This window comes from Aspergillus puulaauensis, chromosome 5 (genome assembly GCF_016861865.1).
Source record: "Aspergillus puulaauensis MK2 DNA, chromosome 5, nearly complete sequence".
Taxonomy (NCBI): domain Eukaryota; kingdom Fungi; phylum Ascomycota; class Eurotiomycetes; order Eurotiales; family Aspergillaceae; genus Aspergillus; species Aspergillus puulaauensis.
Window position 1 is genome coordinate 3,294,528 of NC_054861.1, and position 14,806 is coordinate 3,309,333.

The window sequence follows — 14,806 nt, forward strand, 5'->3', positions numbered from 1 at the left end:
CGCTTTCGCTGAATGATTGTGGCCTGTTTGGCTTTATACCCCGCATGCCGAGGGTTGCAACTCAAAAGGCTATCCATTCTGTCCATTGTGATTCCCCATGAGAACTTCACACCCCCCGCGATGATTTAACATGATCTAATCCTACCTGGAGGACGACTACTTCCCCCGCTCTCACAACCCCGCCAAAGAGCTCACAAGTCCCCCGCCCCGTCGTTTTCCCCCGGAAATCACCTTCCTCGCGTTCTGCCCCGTCGTCCAAGAGAAAATACTCGGAACTGCACAGTGCGATTCTCGCTGTGATTGGCAGGGAATATCGCAGGGAATACTCTTTTGCCGCGGTATTGGGCGGGCTGCATTCACAGCGTCACCGCCGGCTCCGTTGGACCACTCGTTATCCGAGGGTGAAGGAACGAGGAATGCTAAGCCCGAGAGAAATCACAGAACAAAGAAGATCCCGATCCTCAAAGCCACCGCGGCGACCAAAGCCGCCTTTCCCACCGGTCTAGATCGTCAAGGCTTCACCATTTACACGTGGAGACGGCCCCCCGAAACCCTCCTTCAGCTTTGAGCTCCAGTTTAACTAGCTGCAGCCTAGCTGCTTGCCCAGCCTTAGGCATATATCAATATCCATTACCCCCCACCTATATCCGATAAATCGTCCAAACCCTAGGTAAAGCAAAATCAACCCGAGCTCTCACAACTGAAGCGTAATTTCCAACTGGAACTGACTGTCACCGTCCAGATAGCTCTCCACATTGGGCACCTTGTTTCGCTTAGAGGACGGTTCTCCACCCTTCGCCAACAGCCGTGGGCGGCGCCACACCCACAAGAATGTCCTCCCATCGCAGGCCCGGTGGGCTCGCCGCTGCGCTGGAAGAAGAACGTCTCGAGCTTGCTGCTGAGCTTCGGAATTCAACCGCAAACCGCACGACTACGACTTACGCACCTCAGAGACGGAGTATACTCGACACCGCCACCGGTCCCTCTCCCGGTTTCGTCGCCCCACGGCATGGTTCCATTGCGGGAATCGGTGTTGGTGTGACTCCGCCCGCTGGTCGCGGCTACCAAGATTCTCCCCCTACTTCACCACCAGTGGTACCGACAATGAATAACGATCCCAATGAAACTCCCTCTTCTTCAGCCTCTTCAGCGTCTTCGACACCATCAACTACACCAGTAACAACTCCCAAAACACCCTACACGAGTTTGAAAACCGCCCCTCCCCCGCTCAAGCGTCCGGATCCACCGGCCTCGAATGACAAGGAGAAGAACGGTGATAAAAAGCCAGGTTCTCCCGAGACTAGGCGACTAAGTATCCGTTGGGATTCCGGTGTCGATATGCCACCCAGTGCTAATGGGAGGCGTTTCGGCCCGCCGCAGGAGAAGGCACCTCGGGCGCTTCCGGGCAAGAATGCGATGGCCGCAGTGATGTCAGGGTTCGATCTCAAGGTCGGACTGCCGAGTTTTAGCAGAGGACGGGACTCCAGTCGGAATGCCACGAAGAGGGGTACTTCCTTAGACTCGCACCTTCCCACACTGGGGCGGAGGGCGCAGTCCGGCTCACCAGCGCGCCGCTTGCCAAACTCCAATCTTCGCACTGCGGCATCCGATGCCCCCAAGTCCCAGACCGACAAGACAAAGGAGAGTAAAGTTGAAAGTTCGGACGAAAAGCTTCTTCGCCCCCCTGCAATTCGCCACGGATCTTCGGAAACTGACGTCAAAGGCTCCGCGTCTGGAGATGAGCGATTGTACGACAGTGACAATAACGCGTCTGAGTCTAGCGAGGAGGAAGACGAGCTGTCTTCGAGTGACGACGAAGCTGGCTCCGAAAACAACAGTGAAGACGTGAAACGTGGTCGAATGAAGGAAGCTGAACCGGATTCTTCCAGTTCAGGCGAAACCTCAGAAGACTCAAAGCCTGCTTCGGACGAGACTGGTATGTGACTCGACTCATTTATTTGTGCTCCGAAATCTTGCATTTTTATGTGCACCGAGTTGCTAGTAGAGGTGCTGACATACGATATACAGACGGTGAAGAAACCAAACCTCAAGGCCCAGAGTTGATTCATTCCTCAAAGACCGGACCGATGCCGAAAACTCCAGAGGTTCAACCGCATACGAGTTTCGATTCACCTTCAGTACTTAATACGCCTTTTGGCTCCGATGATGAAGCGGAATTATCCGACATCAAACGCGCTCAGAAGCTCAGCATCCAAATGTCTAGCGTTGATAATTCCGTTCGCAACCGATCCATCCGAACCATCATCCGCGGGGATTATACCAACATGCATGAGGATGGCGACGGCGGTCGACGGCGGCAACGCAAGTATCTAGTGACGACGGATCTCAGTGAGGAGTCTGTCTACGCTCTAGAATGGACGATTGGGACGATATTACGAGATGGAGACACCATGTTTGCTGTTTTTGCCATGCACGAGGAAACAGGGACCCAAATTGGAGAGGGTGCCAAAGCAACACAAGACGTTGCTGCCGTGGTGGGCTCCCAAACAGCCGAGACGGCTCAGAAAACACAGAACGAATCCTCCAATCCCAATCTCTCCCGCGCCATCCTCAACCGCCTGGGTTCGGGAACTGATAGCAGGCCTGGCTCTGTTGATTCACGTGGAATGTCCAAGGCAGAAGCTGAACGCTCGCATGCAGTCCATCTCATTTCTCAAACATGTGTTCGACTTCTGCGAAAAACCTTACTGCAGGTCCGAATTGCTGTTGAAGTGATCCATTGCAAGAGTCCCAAGCATATGATCACAGAGGCTGTATGCTCATTCCCCTTCCCATTCCAACAATAGTTGAAAACTTTACTAACATCGTGTTATAGATTGATGGGCTGGAACCCACACTCGTGATTGTTGGGGCTAGGGGGCGAAGTGCGCTGAAAGGGTAAGTCTTCGTTTTTGCCAAGATAAAAGCAGTGAGGAGGTAGCTAATGCATTTTGGCAGTGTACTCCTCGGGTCATTCTCGAACTATCTTGTTACGCATTCATCTGTTCCGGTTATGGTGGCGCGAAAGAAACTCAAGAAAAAGGCCAAGAACAAGACAAATGTGCGTCTCTCGAACAACCTGACGACACCAAAGAAGCTGGCATCGGCAAGAGTAGATTAGTAAATTATTATTTTATGATTTGTTTTCTGTTGCCCGCATGCTAGCGAAATACCTTGATGAGTTGATGATAATCTGGCTGGCGCATAAACTGGACCGGGAAGGCTATGTTGATTTGTTTTATTGACGGCTCTTTAATTTGCATTCTGAATGTGTATAATTATGATATTACCTTAACGACAACGAGAATGATGAGACGAATCAAATAATCTGTTGGGATGGTTTTGTAGCTTGCTCTGCTACTGTAGGTATGATGACACATCACGTGGCCCCCGTGCTCTCCGCCAAATCGACAGCGAAACGAACAACGAGCGGGTCGAACTTCCCCGAACGTTGACGGACGGCATCAAGAGCTCCCTCCTGCTCCTCACTCCGACCCTTTTCCTTCTACTTTCTTACTCTCTTGGTTTTTTCCGTTTCCCACCGGTGTTTTCCTCCGGTTCCCTCAGCCATGGCGGATTTCATCGACCCCCGAATGTCCTCCGTCCAGCCTCGCATCCGTTACAATACAATCGGAGGCATCAACGGCCCTCTCGTTGTCCTCGACAATGTCAGTATCTTACTACTATGAAGCCTTCTCTGCTCTTCAGCTTCTCCCACAATCGCGTGCCATGGTTATCAGCCTAACCATCTGCTCAACTAGGTCAAATTCCCCACCTACAACGAGATCGTCTCCCTGACGCTCCCCGATGGAACTGAGCGGTCGGGACAAGTTTTGGAAGCTAGAGGTATGCCCTCCATGCTAATAAGCAGGCAGCTTTAGGTATATCGAGCTTCGATGGCTGACTGGCTCTTGTGAACAGGAAACCGAGCTATCGTCCAGGTGCGCTATATCACAGCGGTTGAGCTTCCTTTTCTTGACGGAGTACTAACTTACGGGTTGCGATATAACTAGGTGTTTGAGGGAACTTCAGGTATCGATGTCAAGAAGGTATAATACGCCGTTTTTATTTTGGTGCTATGGAGGCTTGGGAAAGTGACAACGCTGACGTCGACTACCGTAGACCAAAGTCGAATTCACCAACCACAGTTTGAAGCTTGGCGTTTCCGAGGACATGCTTGGTCGTGTTTTCGACGGCTCAGGTCGCGCCATTGATAAGGGTCCTAAGGTGTTGGCGGAGGACTACTTGGATATCAACGGTCAACCGATCAACCCCTACTCGAGAGTATGTCCTTTCTAGCACGGGGATGCTACAGGCGGATAGCGCTGACGGAATTTCCTATAGGTGTACCCTGAAGAGATGATTTCTACGGGTATCTCCGCCATTGATACCATGAACTCAATCGCCCGTGGTCAGAAGATTCCCATCTTCTCAGCCTCCGGTCTCCCTCACAACGAAATCGCTGCTCAGATTTGTCGCCAGGCTGGTCTGGTTAACAAGCCGACCAAGGATGTTCACGACGGCCACGAAGAGAACTTCTCCATTGTCTTCGCCGCTATGGGTGTTAATATGGAAACTAGCCGTTTCTTCACACGTGATTTCGAGGAGAACGGTAGTATGGAGAGGGTCACCCTCTTCCTGAACTTGGCCAATGACCCGACGTAAGCTCAGCTTCCGTTTATCTGTTCCTCGTTCTCCATATGACTAACTAACCATAACAGGATCGAGCGTATCATCACTCCTCGTCTAGCATTGACTACAGCTGAATACTACGCTTACCAACTAGAGAAGCACGTTCTGGTTATCATGACTGATCTGTCGGCCTACTGTGATGCTCTGCGTGAAGTCTCGGCTGCCAGAGAAGAAGTTCCTGGTCGTCGTGGTTATCCCGGTTACATGTACACTGATTTATCGACCATCTACGAGCGTGCTGGACGAGTGCAAGGCCGCAATGGCTCCATCACCCAGATTCCCATTCTGACCATGCCTAACGACGGTATGTATCCTTAGTCGCTTGAACTTCATGTGTACCGTCATGCATCTACTAAACTCTTGATGCAGATATCACGCATCCCATCCCTGATTTGACAGGGTACATTACCGAGGGCCAGATTTTCATTGACCGTCAACTGTACAACAAGGGTGTTTACCCTCCGATTAACGTTCTGCCGTCCCTATCCCGTCTGATGAAGTCAGCCATCGGCAAGGGCCGTACTCGCGATGACCACTCTGATGTGTCCAACCAGCTGTACGCCAAGTACGCCATTGGACGAGATGCCGGTCAGTGATATTTTGCACCTTGATACACAGTAATTAAACTAATTTTACCCAAACAGCTGCCATGAAAGCCGTCGTCGGAGAAGAGGCCCTCTCCTCTGAAGACAAGCTGTCCCTCGAGTTCCTCGACAAATTTGAACGTACCTTCATTAACCAGTCCGCCTACGAATCGCGCTCCATCTTTGAATCTCTTGATATCGCCTGGAACCTCCTACGCATCTACCCTCCACACCTCCTCAACCGTATCCCCAAGCGTGTTATTGACGAATTCTACGCCCGGTCAGGACGCAAGATTCCTAACAAGGACACGCGGGACAACTCTGCCCCTGAGCAAGCCCAGACTCAGAACGCGGATCTTGTTGAGACCTAGTTGAATTGTGGCTGTAAATATCTTGCTTTTGCGTCCCGTCCTTGCCTATCTATCAATATTATCTACTTCTCCATCTATACATCGAGCATTCTGCTAGAATCCCTGCAGATGAAATAGCCTGGCCAACTAACCGACTTTCCATCTTTGGCGCTCCCTTACGATTGCCGTGATTATACTACCTATCTCTGTTGCCTTTTGGTGTTGTTGTCATTTTTGCGTCTTGAAGTTTGTTCTGTACTACAAACATCTAGCTGCATATACACTTCAGTATCTTTATTTCATTTGCGTAGTCAAGATGTAACAGTCATCTACATGGGAAACTTTGAAACTAGCACTGTTGGTAAGTCTGGAATATACCTGAAAAGAGCCATATCCGTAACTAGGTGCATGCCCAAAGAAAAGTAAAAGCAAAAGCAAAAGTAATAATAAAAATACGTGGCCATCATTCCTCTATCAAATCAACGACGAGATCGCTTTTGAAAGTATTATCTAGAAAATCGAAGAGAAAAACAGAAAACTCACGGCTCTTAAGTAACTCCAGATAGGAATCCAACCACCGCTATGCCATATTATTTTCTTTGGTTATGTATCACAACATGGCAAGAACTGCTGTTGAATATACGAAGTAAGGATGGCGGCCAAAAGATCAGTTAAGTAGGCAGGTGACTTAGAATCGCAGGTCCCAGTCAATCATGGGGCCAAGCTTAGGGAGGGATTCGGCAACACTCTCGACGTCCTTATCTCCTCTACCGCTAACAGTAAGAACGATGTCCTTGCCCTTGCCCATAGTCTTTGCAAGCTCGATGGCACCCCAGACGGCGTGTGATGACTCAAGAGCAGGAATGATACCCTCTGTCTGGGCCAGCGTACGGAAACCAGAGAGGGCCTGGGCGTCGGTGGCGGAGATGAAGTGCGCGCGGCTGCTGTCCTTCCAGCTGCTCAGCTCGGGGCCAACACCGGGGTAGTCGAGACCAGCGGAGATGGAGTGCGTTTCGGAGATCTGGCCGTGTTCATTTTGTAGAACGTAGGTGCGGACACCGTGTAGCACACCCTTGCTACCACCTGACAGGGTAGCGGAATGACGTTCTGTCTCGACGCCATCGCCGCCGGCTTCGACACCGAGGAGCTTGACGCTGGTGTCTTTGGAGAATGGGTAGAAACTGCCCACTGCGTTACTGCCACCACCGACACAGGCGACAACGGCGTCGGGAAGCTTTCCGATTTGCTCTTGTAGTTGCTGTTTGGTCTCGTCACCGATGACGGACTGGAAAGTGCGGACGATCGTTGGGAATGGGTGTGGGCCGATGGCAGAGCCGATGATGTAGTGAGTTGTGTCAAGGTCAACCACCCAGGCACGGAGAGCCTCGTTCACAGCGTCACGGAGGGTTCGGCTGCCTGCTTCAACAGCGACAACGGACGCACCTAGCAGCTTGATGCGGAAAACGTTCAGGGCCTGGCGGCGCACATCCTCGGCACCCATGTAGATAACACACTTCATGCCGAACTTGGCACAGACAGTAGCGGTAGCAACACCGTGTTGGCCAGCTCCAGTCTCAGCAATTATTCTAGTCTTCCCAAGTCTCTTCGCAAGAAGAATTTGGCCTAAAGCGTTGTTGATTTTGTGACTACCGGTGTGGTTAAGATCCTCACGCTTCAACCAGATGTTCGCACCTCCAACTCTCTCGGTGAGGTGTTCTGCCAGGTGAAGAGTACTGGGCCGTCCCATGTAAGGGTAGTATGAACGGTACTCCTCCCAGAAGGAAGGGTCGTTGAGAGCATGGTTGAAGCCTCGCTCCAATTCGGCCAAGCAGTCCATCAGGGACTCGGGGACATACTGTCCGCCGAACTCGCCGAACCGAGCGGGCAACGCATCAGGGCTTCCAGCACCACTCAGAGCCTTGAGCTGATCACCAAGACCAGGACCCGCAGGTGTATCCTCATCAGTAATGACATCGGTGGGTTGCGATCCTTGAAGAGGTTCGATCCTCAAAACAGGCTCCAATACATTGACCTCACGGGTCAATGTGCCCTGGGTATCTCTTTCTAATCTGCGACCAGTAACACTAGTGAGGTATTCCTCGGCCTTTTGAGCCGCCTGGCCAGCAGGAGCTTGACCCAAAATAGTGATAATCTGACTACCAATGACAACACCCTCGGAAATTTCCTGAACAGAGAGGAAGTGCTCGCGGGTACTGACACCGAACCCCAGAGCGGTAGGGACATTGCCAGACCATTTGTGCACACGGGAAAGCAGTTCCGGAAGATTCGAGCTAAGCTTTCCTGTAGCACCCGTCACACCCATTCTAGAGACAACATAGATGAAGGAATCGGCGATCTTGCAGAGGAGCTTCATGCGGGACTCCGATGTGGCAGGGGCGATGAGTGGGACGTAGGAAAGACTATCACGATGAAATTAGCACAATTTACTTGTAAACAATAGCCTGGAGCAGAAGGAAGCTGCCAGGCCCGCACTAAATTAACATACCCGGTGCTAGTACAAAGGTCTCTGAACCGAACGGCCTCCTCCGGAGGAAGGTCGACCATGATAAAACCATTGACGCCAGCCTCCTTGCAGTCCCTGAGCATACGTTCCTCACCATAACGCAGCATCGGGTTATAGTATCCCATCAGCATGATGGGGGCTCTGAGGCCACGGTTTCTCGCGGAGCGGACCATCTCTAATACTGTGGTGACAGTGACTCCGTTCTCAAGCGCCTTCGTGTTGGCCGTTTGGATAGTCGGTCCATCGGCAATGGGATCTGTGAACGGGACTCCCAGTTCGATGATATCTGTGCAATTGATAGAGATTGTAAGTATGTAGTTTGAGGTTGAAAAAAAAAGATTACGGTGGTTGTGGCACAATGAGTCAATTGAGGATTTCGAGGGGAGTAATCACATACCAGCACCTCCATTTTCCAACCCGAGAATAATATCTACAGACTCTTCAATAGTAGGGTATCCAGCAGTAATGTAGGCGACCAAAGCAGCACGCTTTTCCTGCTTAACTCTGGCGAAGGTGTTTTTGATATGCTCCATGGTGGAAGGCGGGGGCGGGGAATACAAAGTGCAGGCGGGGGAGATAGGGGGAATTGGGTTCCAGAAAGGAAAAGTGGGAGTTTATAAAAGGGCGGTCAAAAGAATGACTCAAAATCAGGATAATTGAGAGCGCAGAGAGGAATAGCTGCAGGTAAGGGTCGAAGCCGCGTTGAGTCACCGTCTCATTCATCGCACCGGTATTAAACCACAAAGTCCGCCGAAGGAAATCATGGGCAATGCTGGTCAGGTGACTCTGGGTGGCGATAAGATAAGGACTGCCCTGGTTTGATCTACTAAGGCGGCCGATACCGGCCTAGGGCTCAACTACACATTTACTTTCGGTATGATCCAAGTATTGCGCAGGACGAATGAGTCAACATTAGGATGGGGCCAGGTACTATAGGAAGATTATCCACCATCCATAAACACTTCAGTTGGTAACACAGCCCATAAAAGGCAGAAACCAAATAAACTGTCAAAAAAACGCCAAAGCTATGCAGCAGAGACCAGGCACGAGCGCGCGCTCTCTGGAGCTCCAATATAATCGCAGAAAAACAAAGACGCAAGACGTAGCAAAACTAAATCAGAATAAACAGGTGCAACAGAGGCTGTGAAATAGACACAAACAAGCCCAATCAAGGTATCCCAAACAAAAGTCACGAATGCGTTCCACACTTTTCCAACCCAGATAGTGGTATCCCAGACCTGCGAATTAATAAGGAAAGACAGCAGCGCCAACCCATGCGGCGTATTAATACATATATCGTAAAGGAATGGTATCTCAATGCCCCGTGTATAATGCAAAACAATCAAAGGAATGGACAACAGATCATCTATAATGCATCGTGTCAACGTGAAAAAGTAGAAAAAAAAGTAAAAGGTAAAAAATCCGGGGCATCAAGGCATTAATAATAAAGGAGAGACATGAAATCGTTGCAAATAGTCGTCAGTCAAAACCATAGCCGGACGGTGGTTTCGTATGCAAAAACATCATTTAAAACCAAGTGCGCTATGGTATCAATTAAAGGAGTGACAATGAAATGTAGAAAGAAGCGGATATGCAAAGTTAAACGACGCCGCTGAATGCGATAAATCAAAAAGTATGAACACGTCAGTGTCCCTGATGGTGACCAGGCAGAGTATAGGTCATCGGAGGCATGTACTGGTAGCTGCTAGGGGCTCCGTCAACGTTTGAGGGTGCACCAAGGGAGTTGAATTCCCAAGATCTCGTGGGAGGAGCTGGGGCGGTTTGCGTAAGCTGGCCCTGATGGCACACGGCAGTGTAAGAGTACGGCGCGCTCATTGCTGAGTACGGTTGACTGACAGCGGGTAAAATTGTTCGAACTGGTCCGTCGGTTGCAGTCGGAGGGGAGTAGACTGGTGCGGCGATAGTGGGGTGGTAGCTACTAGAAGGCGTACCCTCAGACATCGACTGAGGAGAGGGAGCGCTGAAGCCTTCCGTTCCCGAATCGGATGCAGGCCCGGTGCTTGGGTAGTTAGATCCGACAGGAGTGGGCAAGGCCCCAGCGGTGGATGAGTAGCTTGCAGACTAGAAGACAATTTGTTAGCACGTCAACGAGAACGAGGTTACTCAGAGCTAGCCGATTACTTACGTATTTGCCGATGATCTTTTTCAGAGCATGGCCCAGGATCTTCCAGGGAAAGACCTTTACGTCTTTCTCGATATTCCTAGGCTTTGGTGCGGGAAATCCCATGATAACTTTGAAGAAGTCCTCGCTGTCTGCTTTGGACTTGGACACAGTAAGCGGCCTGAACCCTTCCAGATTCCGTCGAATTCGATTCTTCTCCTCGACAGTAAACCGAACCCCGACGAGTGACTCAAGTAAGTAGATTGTATCTACACTCGTGATGAAACATTCATCTTTGCCCTCCCAGTAGATGCAGCTAATGCAAATACTGTTAGGCAACCGTTCTTCCGGTGTCACGGGCTTGAAATCAGCGTGAATAGTGCTGCCGCTTTGCATTCGAGTGAATTGAACCAGCCGGCGCTGAGCAACGCGTTCCTCAGGGGTCCAGTTCTGCGTCATAGTACCCAAGTCTCCATTGAGCTTCAGGATCGCTTTTGAGGGATACATGGCATAGGGGTTGAACGACTGTGTTTGGACCACGTTACCCGGCTGCTGTATGGTCGAAGTACGGATTAGGGGTGGGTTCGCTGGGGACGATGGCTTTGGCTGGGGAAGACCATGACTAACTGTATATCCGTTACCCCTCTGATCTGGATTGACCGATAGGAAAGACGAGTTCCACGAAGACGGCATGGGAGACGGTGCACGCATCGAAGTTTGTGAGTTCGGCGATATGGCTGAGTATTGCGCAGCACCGATTCGGGGTGACGAGTCAGTGTGGTATGAGGCTGCGTATCCATTCACAGGCGGTGGTGGCTGCAGGTACGGGGAGTAAGGAGTAGCATAGGTTGATGGTTCTTCCTTAACCTGCACTGGAATTGTCGACGCTCGCTTGATTGGCCTGGGAAGGGTATCCGAAGAGATGCATGATGAGATCCGTCTCTTTCGGCTCTCATCAGCAGGTGACTGCTGTCCAGGATGCTCATAAGTGTAAATGCCCACTTGAAGTGTTGTGGCAGGGTATTCATTCTGTCCGCGCATAGATAGTTGGAGAGGGACAGCCAGGGAGGGGCAGCCCGTGGTCATGAACGGCGGACTATCGACGGAGAGGGCATATTGAAAAGCAGAATCCTGGAAACCCAGAAAGTGTGGGTTGCACTCGCACTTCTTCGTTCCAAACACGATAGAGAGCGTTGCGTATGGAGTACTGTGAAGGTCGTAGGGAGACTGGATTTGCACAAAAACTCGAGTGCCTTCGGTACCTCTCTGGGGAGAGTACGAAATGACTTCAGGCAACTGGTGAGAGTCCGCATTGATCATTGGGGACTGCTCGTCTTCATACGAGCTTGCATAGTCAGGTTTCGCCATATAGGGGACACAGTCTGACATCTGGCTCAAATGGTCGGCCATTGGTGACGGGGCAAGGGGAGTTGACATATAAGCAGGCTGGCCGTATGTAGAATAAGAGACACCATCCTGCAAAGACTGGGTGGAATCACAATCTGAAATAATCATTAGCAAACTCATTTTCTAGCCGCGACAGAAGATTGGCTGCCGATTGCGGCTCGCTGCAGGTGGTGCACTTGTAGATGGAACTCACCTAATACGACCGCTTGTTGGGGCTTCTGGAAACCAGACATAGACAAGACGGGCTCAGACTTGGCCAACAGGCCGCCTGAAAACACGTCGAAAAATTGGGACTCTTCAGGATCCGAGAAATCCAACGCCTCGTCTAGAATCAAAGGCGTCTGGAAATCCGGATCGAACTGTAAACGAAGCAAGTTTTAGCAGATGATCGTATGTTGGGGGGGCTATCAATGAGCTAAGTAAGAACGCCCGCCTACGGCGAGACAGGAGGGTGAGTCGCGGTTTGGATTCCGACCGGAAGGCAGCAAAACAGGCGAGACCAGAACACTGATAGCTGGATAGGAGGGAGAAACAAGGCGGTTTATTTGAACTTACCAAAACGCCGTGTGTCTTGGAGTAAGCCAGCTTGAAGGTGTTGCAGAACCTGCAACGAGACACAACAACCTAAAAAAGCGAACGACACTGAATTATAACTGGTGCAAACGATAGTGCGCCGGGAAAGCCGATATGAGCTCTCCAAGACAAAACGAGCGACGACACGAAGCGAGCGAGAGTGGAAATAAGGACCTTCGATCAGAGGCCGGTGCCCAACGATTAGAACGGAAATTACCCAAGGCTGCTTGCAGGGCGAGAGCTAGATACAAGCCACGCTGACGATAGATATTTCACGAGCACCTATAGGAGGCTGATTTCCATGTGAAGGCAAAAGGATAGACTCTGAGTATGGTCAATCCTAACGGAACTGCGGCAGAAATCCGTGGCCGGGTTTCAGAGAAACGAGTGAATACAGCGCGGCTGAGCAGAGACAGAAGGATCTCAGATCGTATATCGTCTTCTTTGTCTTTCCTTCGTGTAAAGCGAAATAATTGGTTTCACGGCTGTTCCGGCTCGATAAGTTCCAGGTCCGAATGCAAGCTAGGCGATGAACTACCCGCCTTGTAAGTACGAACCACACCCGGAGGCAATAAATCGGGCCGCTGCATGCACTAGTAGGACTTACCAAAGAGATGATAAAAGATCAAGTCTGTAACTGGGAGTTGCAGAGTGCTAATATGCGAAATCCTCACGATCAGGAAGCGACTGACAAGACACACTGCAATCAAAACAACGTCAACAATCAAAATCAAAGCCTAAATGAGCAGCATCACAGGGGGAAATGAAATTGCTTGAAAATCATTGTCGGCCCTAATCTTGCTCGAGGTCCCTTTCTTTCAAGGCACGACCTGGACGAAGCAAGGAGGGTAAAATGAAAGGAGGGACGAGGAAGTGTAAATGCAAGGCACCACGGCCAGTGGCGACCTGAAGGGGACTTGGCTCACCAACCTTAACAAACCAAAAGGGCTCAGGCTTGAGATCTTTTGCTATATTCTGTGTTTCACGGTGTTCTCAACCGAGACAAGGCTCCACGAAAACGGATACAGTACTGGAAGAGAGACCAGGGCGAGCTCCACTCTTCCTAGGAAAACTGAGCCAGTCAAAATCTTAATGGGTGAGCTGATAGCAAATCGACGGCGGTTGTGGAAATGAGAAGCGTGATTTGGGCGATTGTTTCAGTTGCACCGTCGACGGAACAAACGGTGTTGCTATAGAACCGGGGCGAGTCTGGAGACGAAAACAAACGCAGAGCTCTGAGTGGTCCGCACCAAACAAAAGATACCGGCTGTCGGTCAGTACAGATGTTTCTTGTACGAGGCAGGGGGCCCTCGAGACGAAAGTGGATTGTCTGCTTGGTCCTCGACAGGTGCAGAAGCAGTGGTCGAGAAAGCGTGGGGAGAGCGTCACGGGTACGCCGTGATCACAAACAATAGCGAGTGGTCCAACGACGAGCGAGCGCGTTGATATGGGTAATTAGATATTAGAGTATTGAGGTGTAATCTTTGTCCAGTAGTCCTTGTGAGACAGGTTCCAAGTTGTTTCTCAAGGCCTAATGTTGATTTATCGGACGTCTTCTTAGATCAACACCAACGTAGCGAGTGTAAGATTACTTCGATGCCAAACCAAGCGAGTGTGATAGCGAGCGAATGTAAGCGAATGAATAAAAAAAGACAACGAGGATATTGGGCGTGTTCTTATGATGCCATAACAGGTGAGTTATGGGAGGGGTGACGGAGGAAATGTGAGAGGTGAAGGGTCGAGATGGAGAAGTAGAAAGATTTAAGGTGACCAAAGCGAGTGAGGTACCTCAGAAGGCTGATGGATAAAAAAGGAAAAGGAAAAAGAACAGACAAGGCGACGGAGGACGAGAGAGGATATAATTATGAATCCTTTTTTCGCACTAAGCGTGGTCAGAGAAGCAGCACTGGCCGGAGGGTGGCGGGGACTCGAAGATGTGAGGCCGTGACTCGAGGGATTAACGGGCGTACTATAATACACGGACTCGACATATGCATCAGATAGGGTATTTTATATTTATTCTTGCTTGTTATTATAGTGCTAATTTCGATAATTCTTATTTATTTGCGGCTATTCTGATCTGAGCAAATGACAGGCAGTTGTCCTCAACCATGGCAGAGCAGCAACACTGTTCCCACGAAACGAAATCACGAGTTCCGAGGTTGAGTCCTCAATCTTTTTTATTTTTATTTGTTTTTATTTTTTCCCTTTTTTTTCTTTTCTCTTTCTCATCCTCTTCCCACCCGGGATCCATAAACGGTGGTGAGGTCACGAGTGGAGGGTGGATGGGCGTTTGACCAAGTCGGGATAATATGAGCATTGCCTATAAATCGCCAGGTTTATTCTTAGACGGGGACTGATTTCTCGGGCTAAGCCGCGAAGAGACTAGGCGTGAATATCTGGCAGTTCACACTTCACAGCGAACAACTTAAGTTACTAAACACTTGTTTAGGCGGCCCACGCCGCCCTACCACGGTGGGCCCTCTGAAGAAACAGAAATAAACCACTCAGAAACGCGGAAGGCGAGATAACTATTATTAACATGGCCATATCA

At 50.3% G+C, this 14,806-nt stretch overlaps 4 protein-coding genes across 4 annotated transcripts; 2 read left to right on the plus strand and 2 right to left on the minus strand.

Annotated features, from left to right (window-relative positions):
- Positions 1–831: 831 nt before the first annotated feature.
- On the plus strand, positions 832–3,121 carry APUU_51257S (universal stress protein family domain protein; the record flags this gene model as incomplete). Its single annotated transcript, XM_041706345.1, has 4 exons — positions 832–1,936; positions 2,029–2,774; positions 2,837–2,898; positions 2,959–3,121. 4 exons carry the CDS (start codon positions 832–834, stop codon positions 3,119–3,121), a joined length of 2,076 nt encoding a protein of 691 aa, XP_041558740.1.
- A 448-nt stretch (positions 3,122–3,569) lies between these two features.
- Positions 3,570–5,647, plus strand: VMA2 (H(+)-transporting V1 sector ATPase subunit B; the record flags this gene model as incomplete). Its single annotated transcript, XM_041706346.1, has 9 exons — positions 3,570–3,668; positions 3,762–3,846; positions 3,922–3,941; positions 4,014–4,049; positions 4,123–4,284; positions 4,345–4,661; positions 4,722–4,996; positions 5,062–5,280; positions 5,337–5,647. The coding sequence occupies 9 exons, from the start codon at positions 3,570–3,572 to the stop codon at positions 5,645–5,647; spliced, it is 1,524 nt and encodes a 507-aa protein (XP_041558741.1).
- A 667-nt stretch (positions 5,648–6,314) lies between these two features.
- On the minus strand, positions 6,315–8,683 carry trpB (tryptophan synthase TRP5; the record flags this gene model as incomplete). The annotated part of the gene is made up of 3 exons (XM_041706347.1): positions 6,315–8,046; positions 8,133–8,436; positions 8,548–8,683. 3 exons carry the CDS (start codon positions 8,681–8,683, stop codon positions 6,315–6,317), a joined length of 2,172 nt encoding a protein of 723 aa, XP_041558742.1.
- A 1,111-nt stretch (positions 8,684–9,794) lies between these two features.
- On the minus strand, positions 9,795–11,912 carry medA (transcriptional regulator medA; the record flags this gene model as incomplete). Its single annotated transcript, XM_041706348.1, has 3 exons — positions 9,795–10,232; positions 10,297–11,774; positions 11,873–11,912. The coding sequence occupies 3 exons, from the start codon at positions 11,910–11,912 to the stop codon at positions 9,795–9,797; spliced, it is 1,956 nt and encodes a 651-aa protein (XP_041558743.1).
- Positions 11,913–14,806: the final 2,894 nt, after the last annotated feature.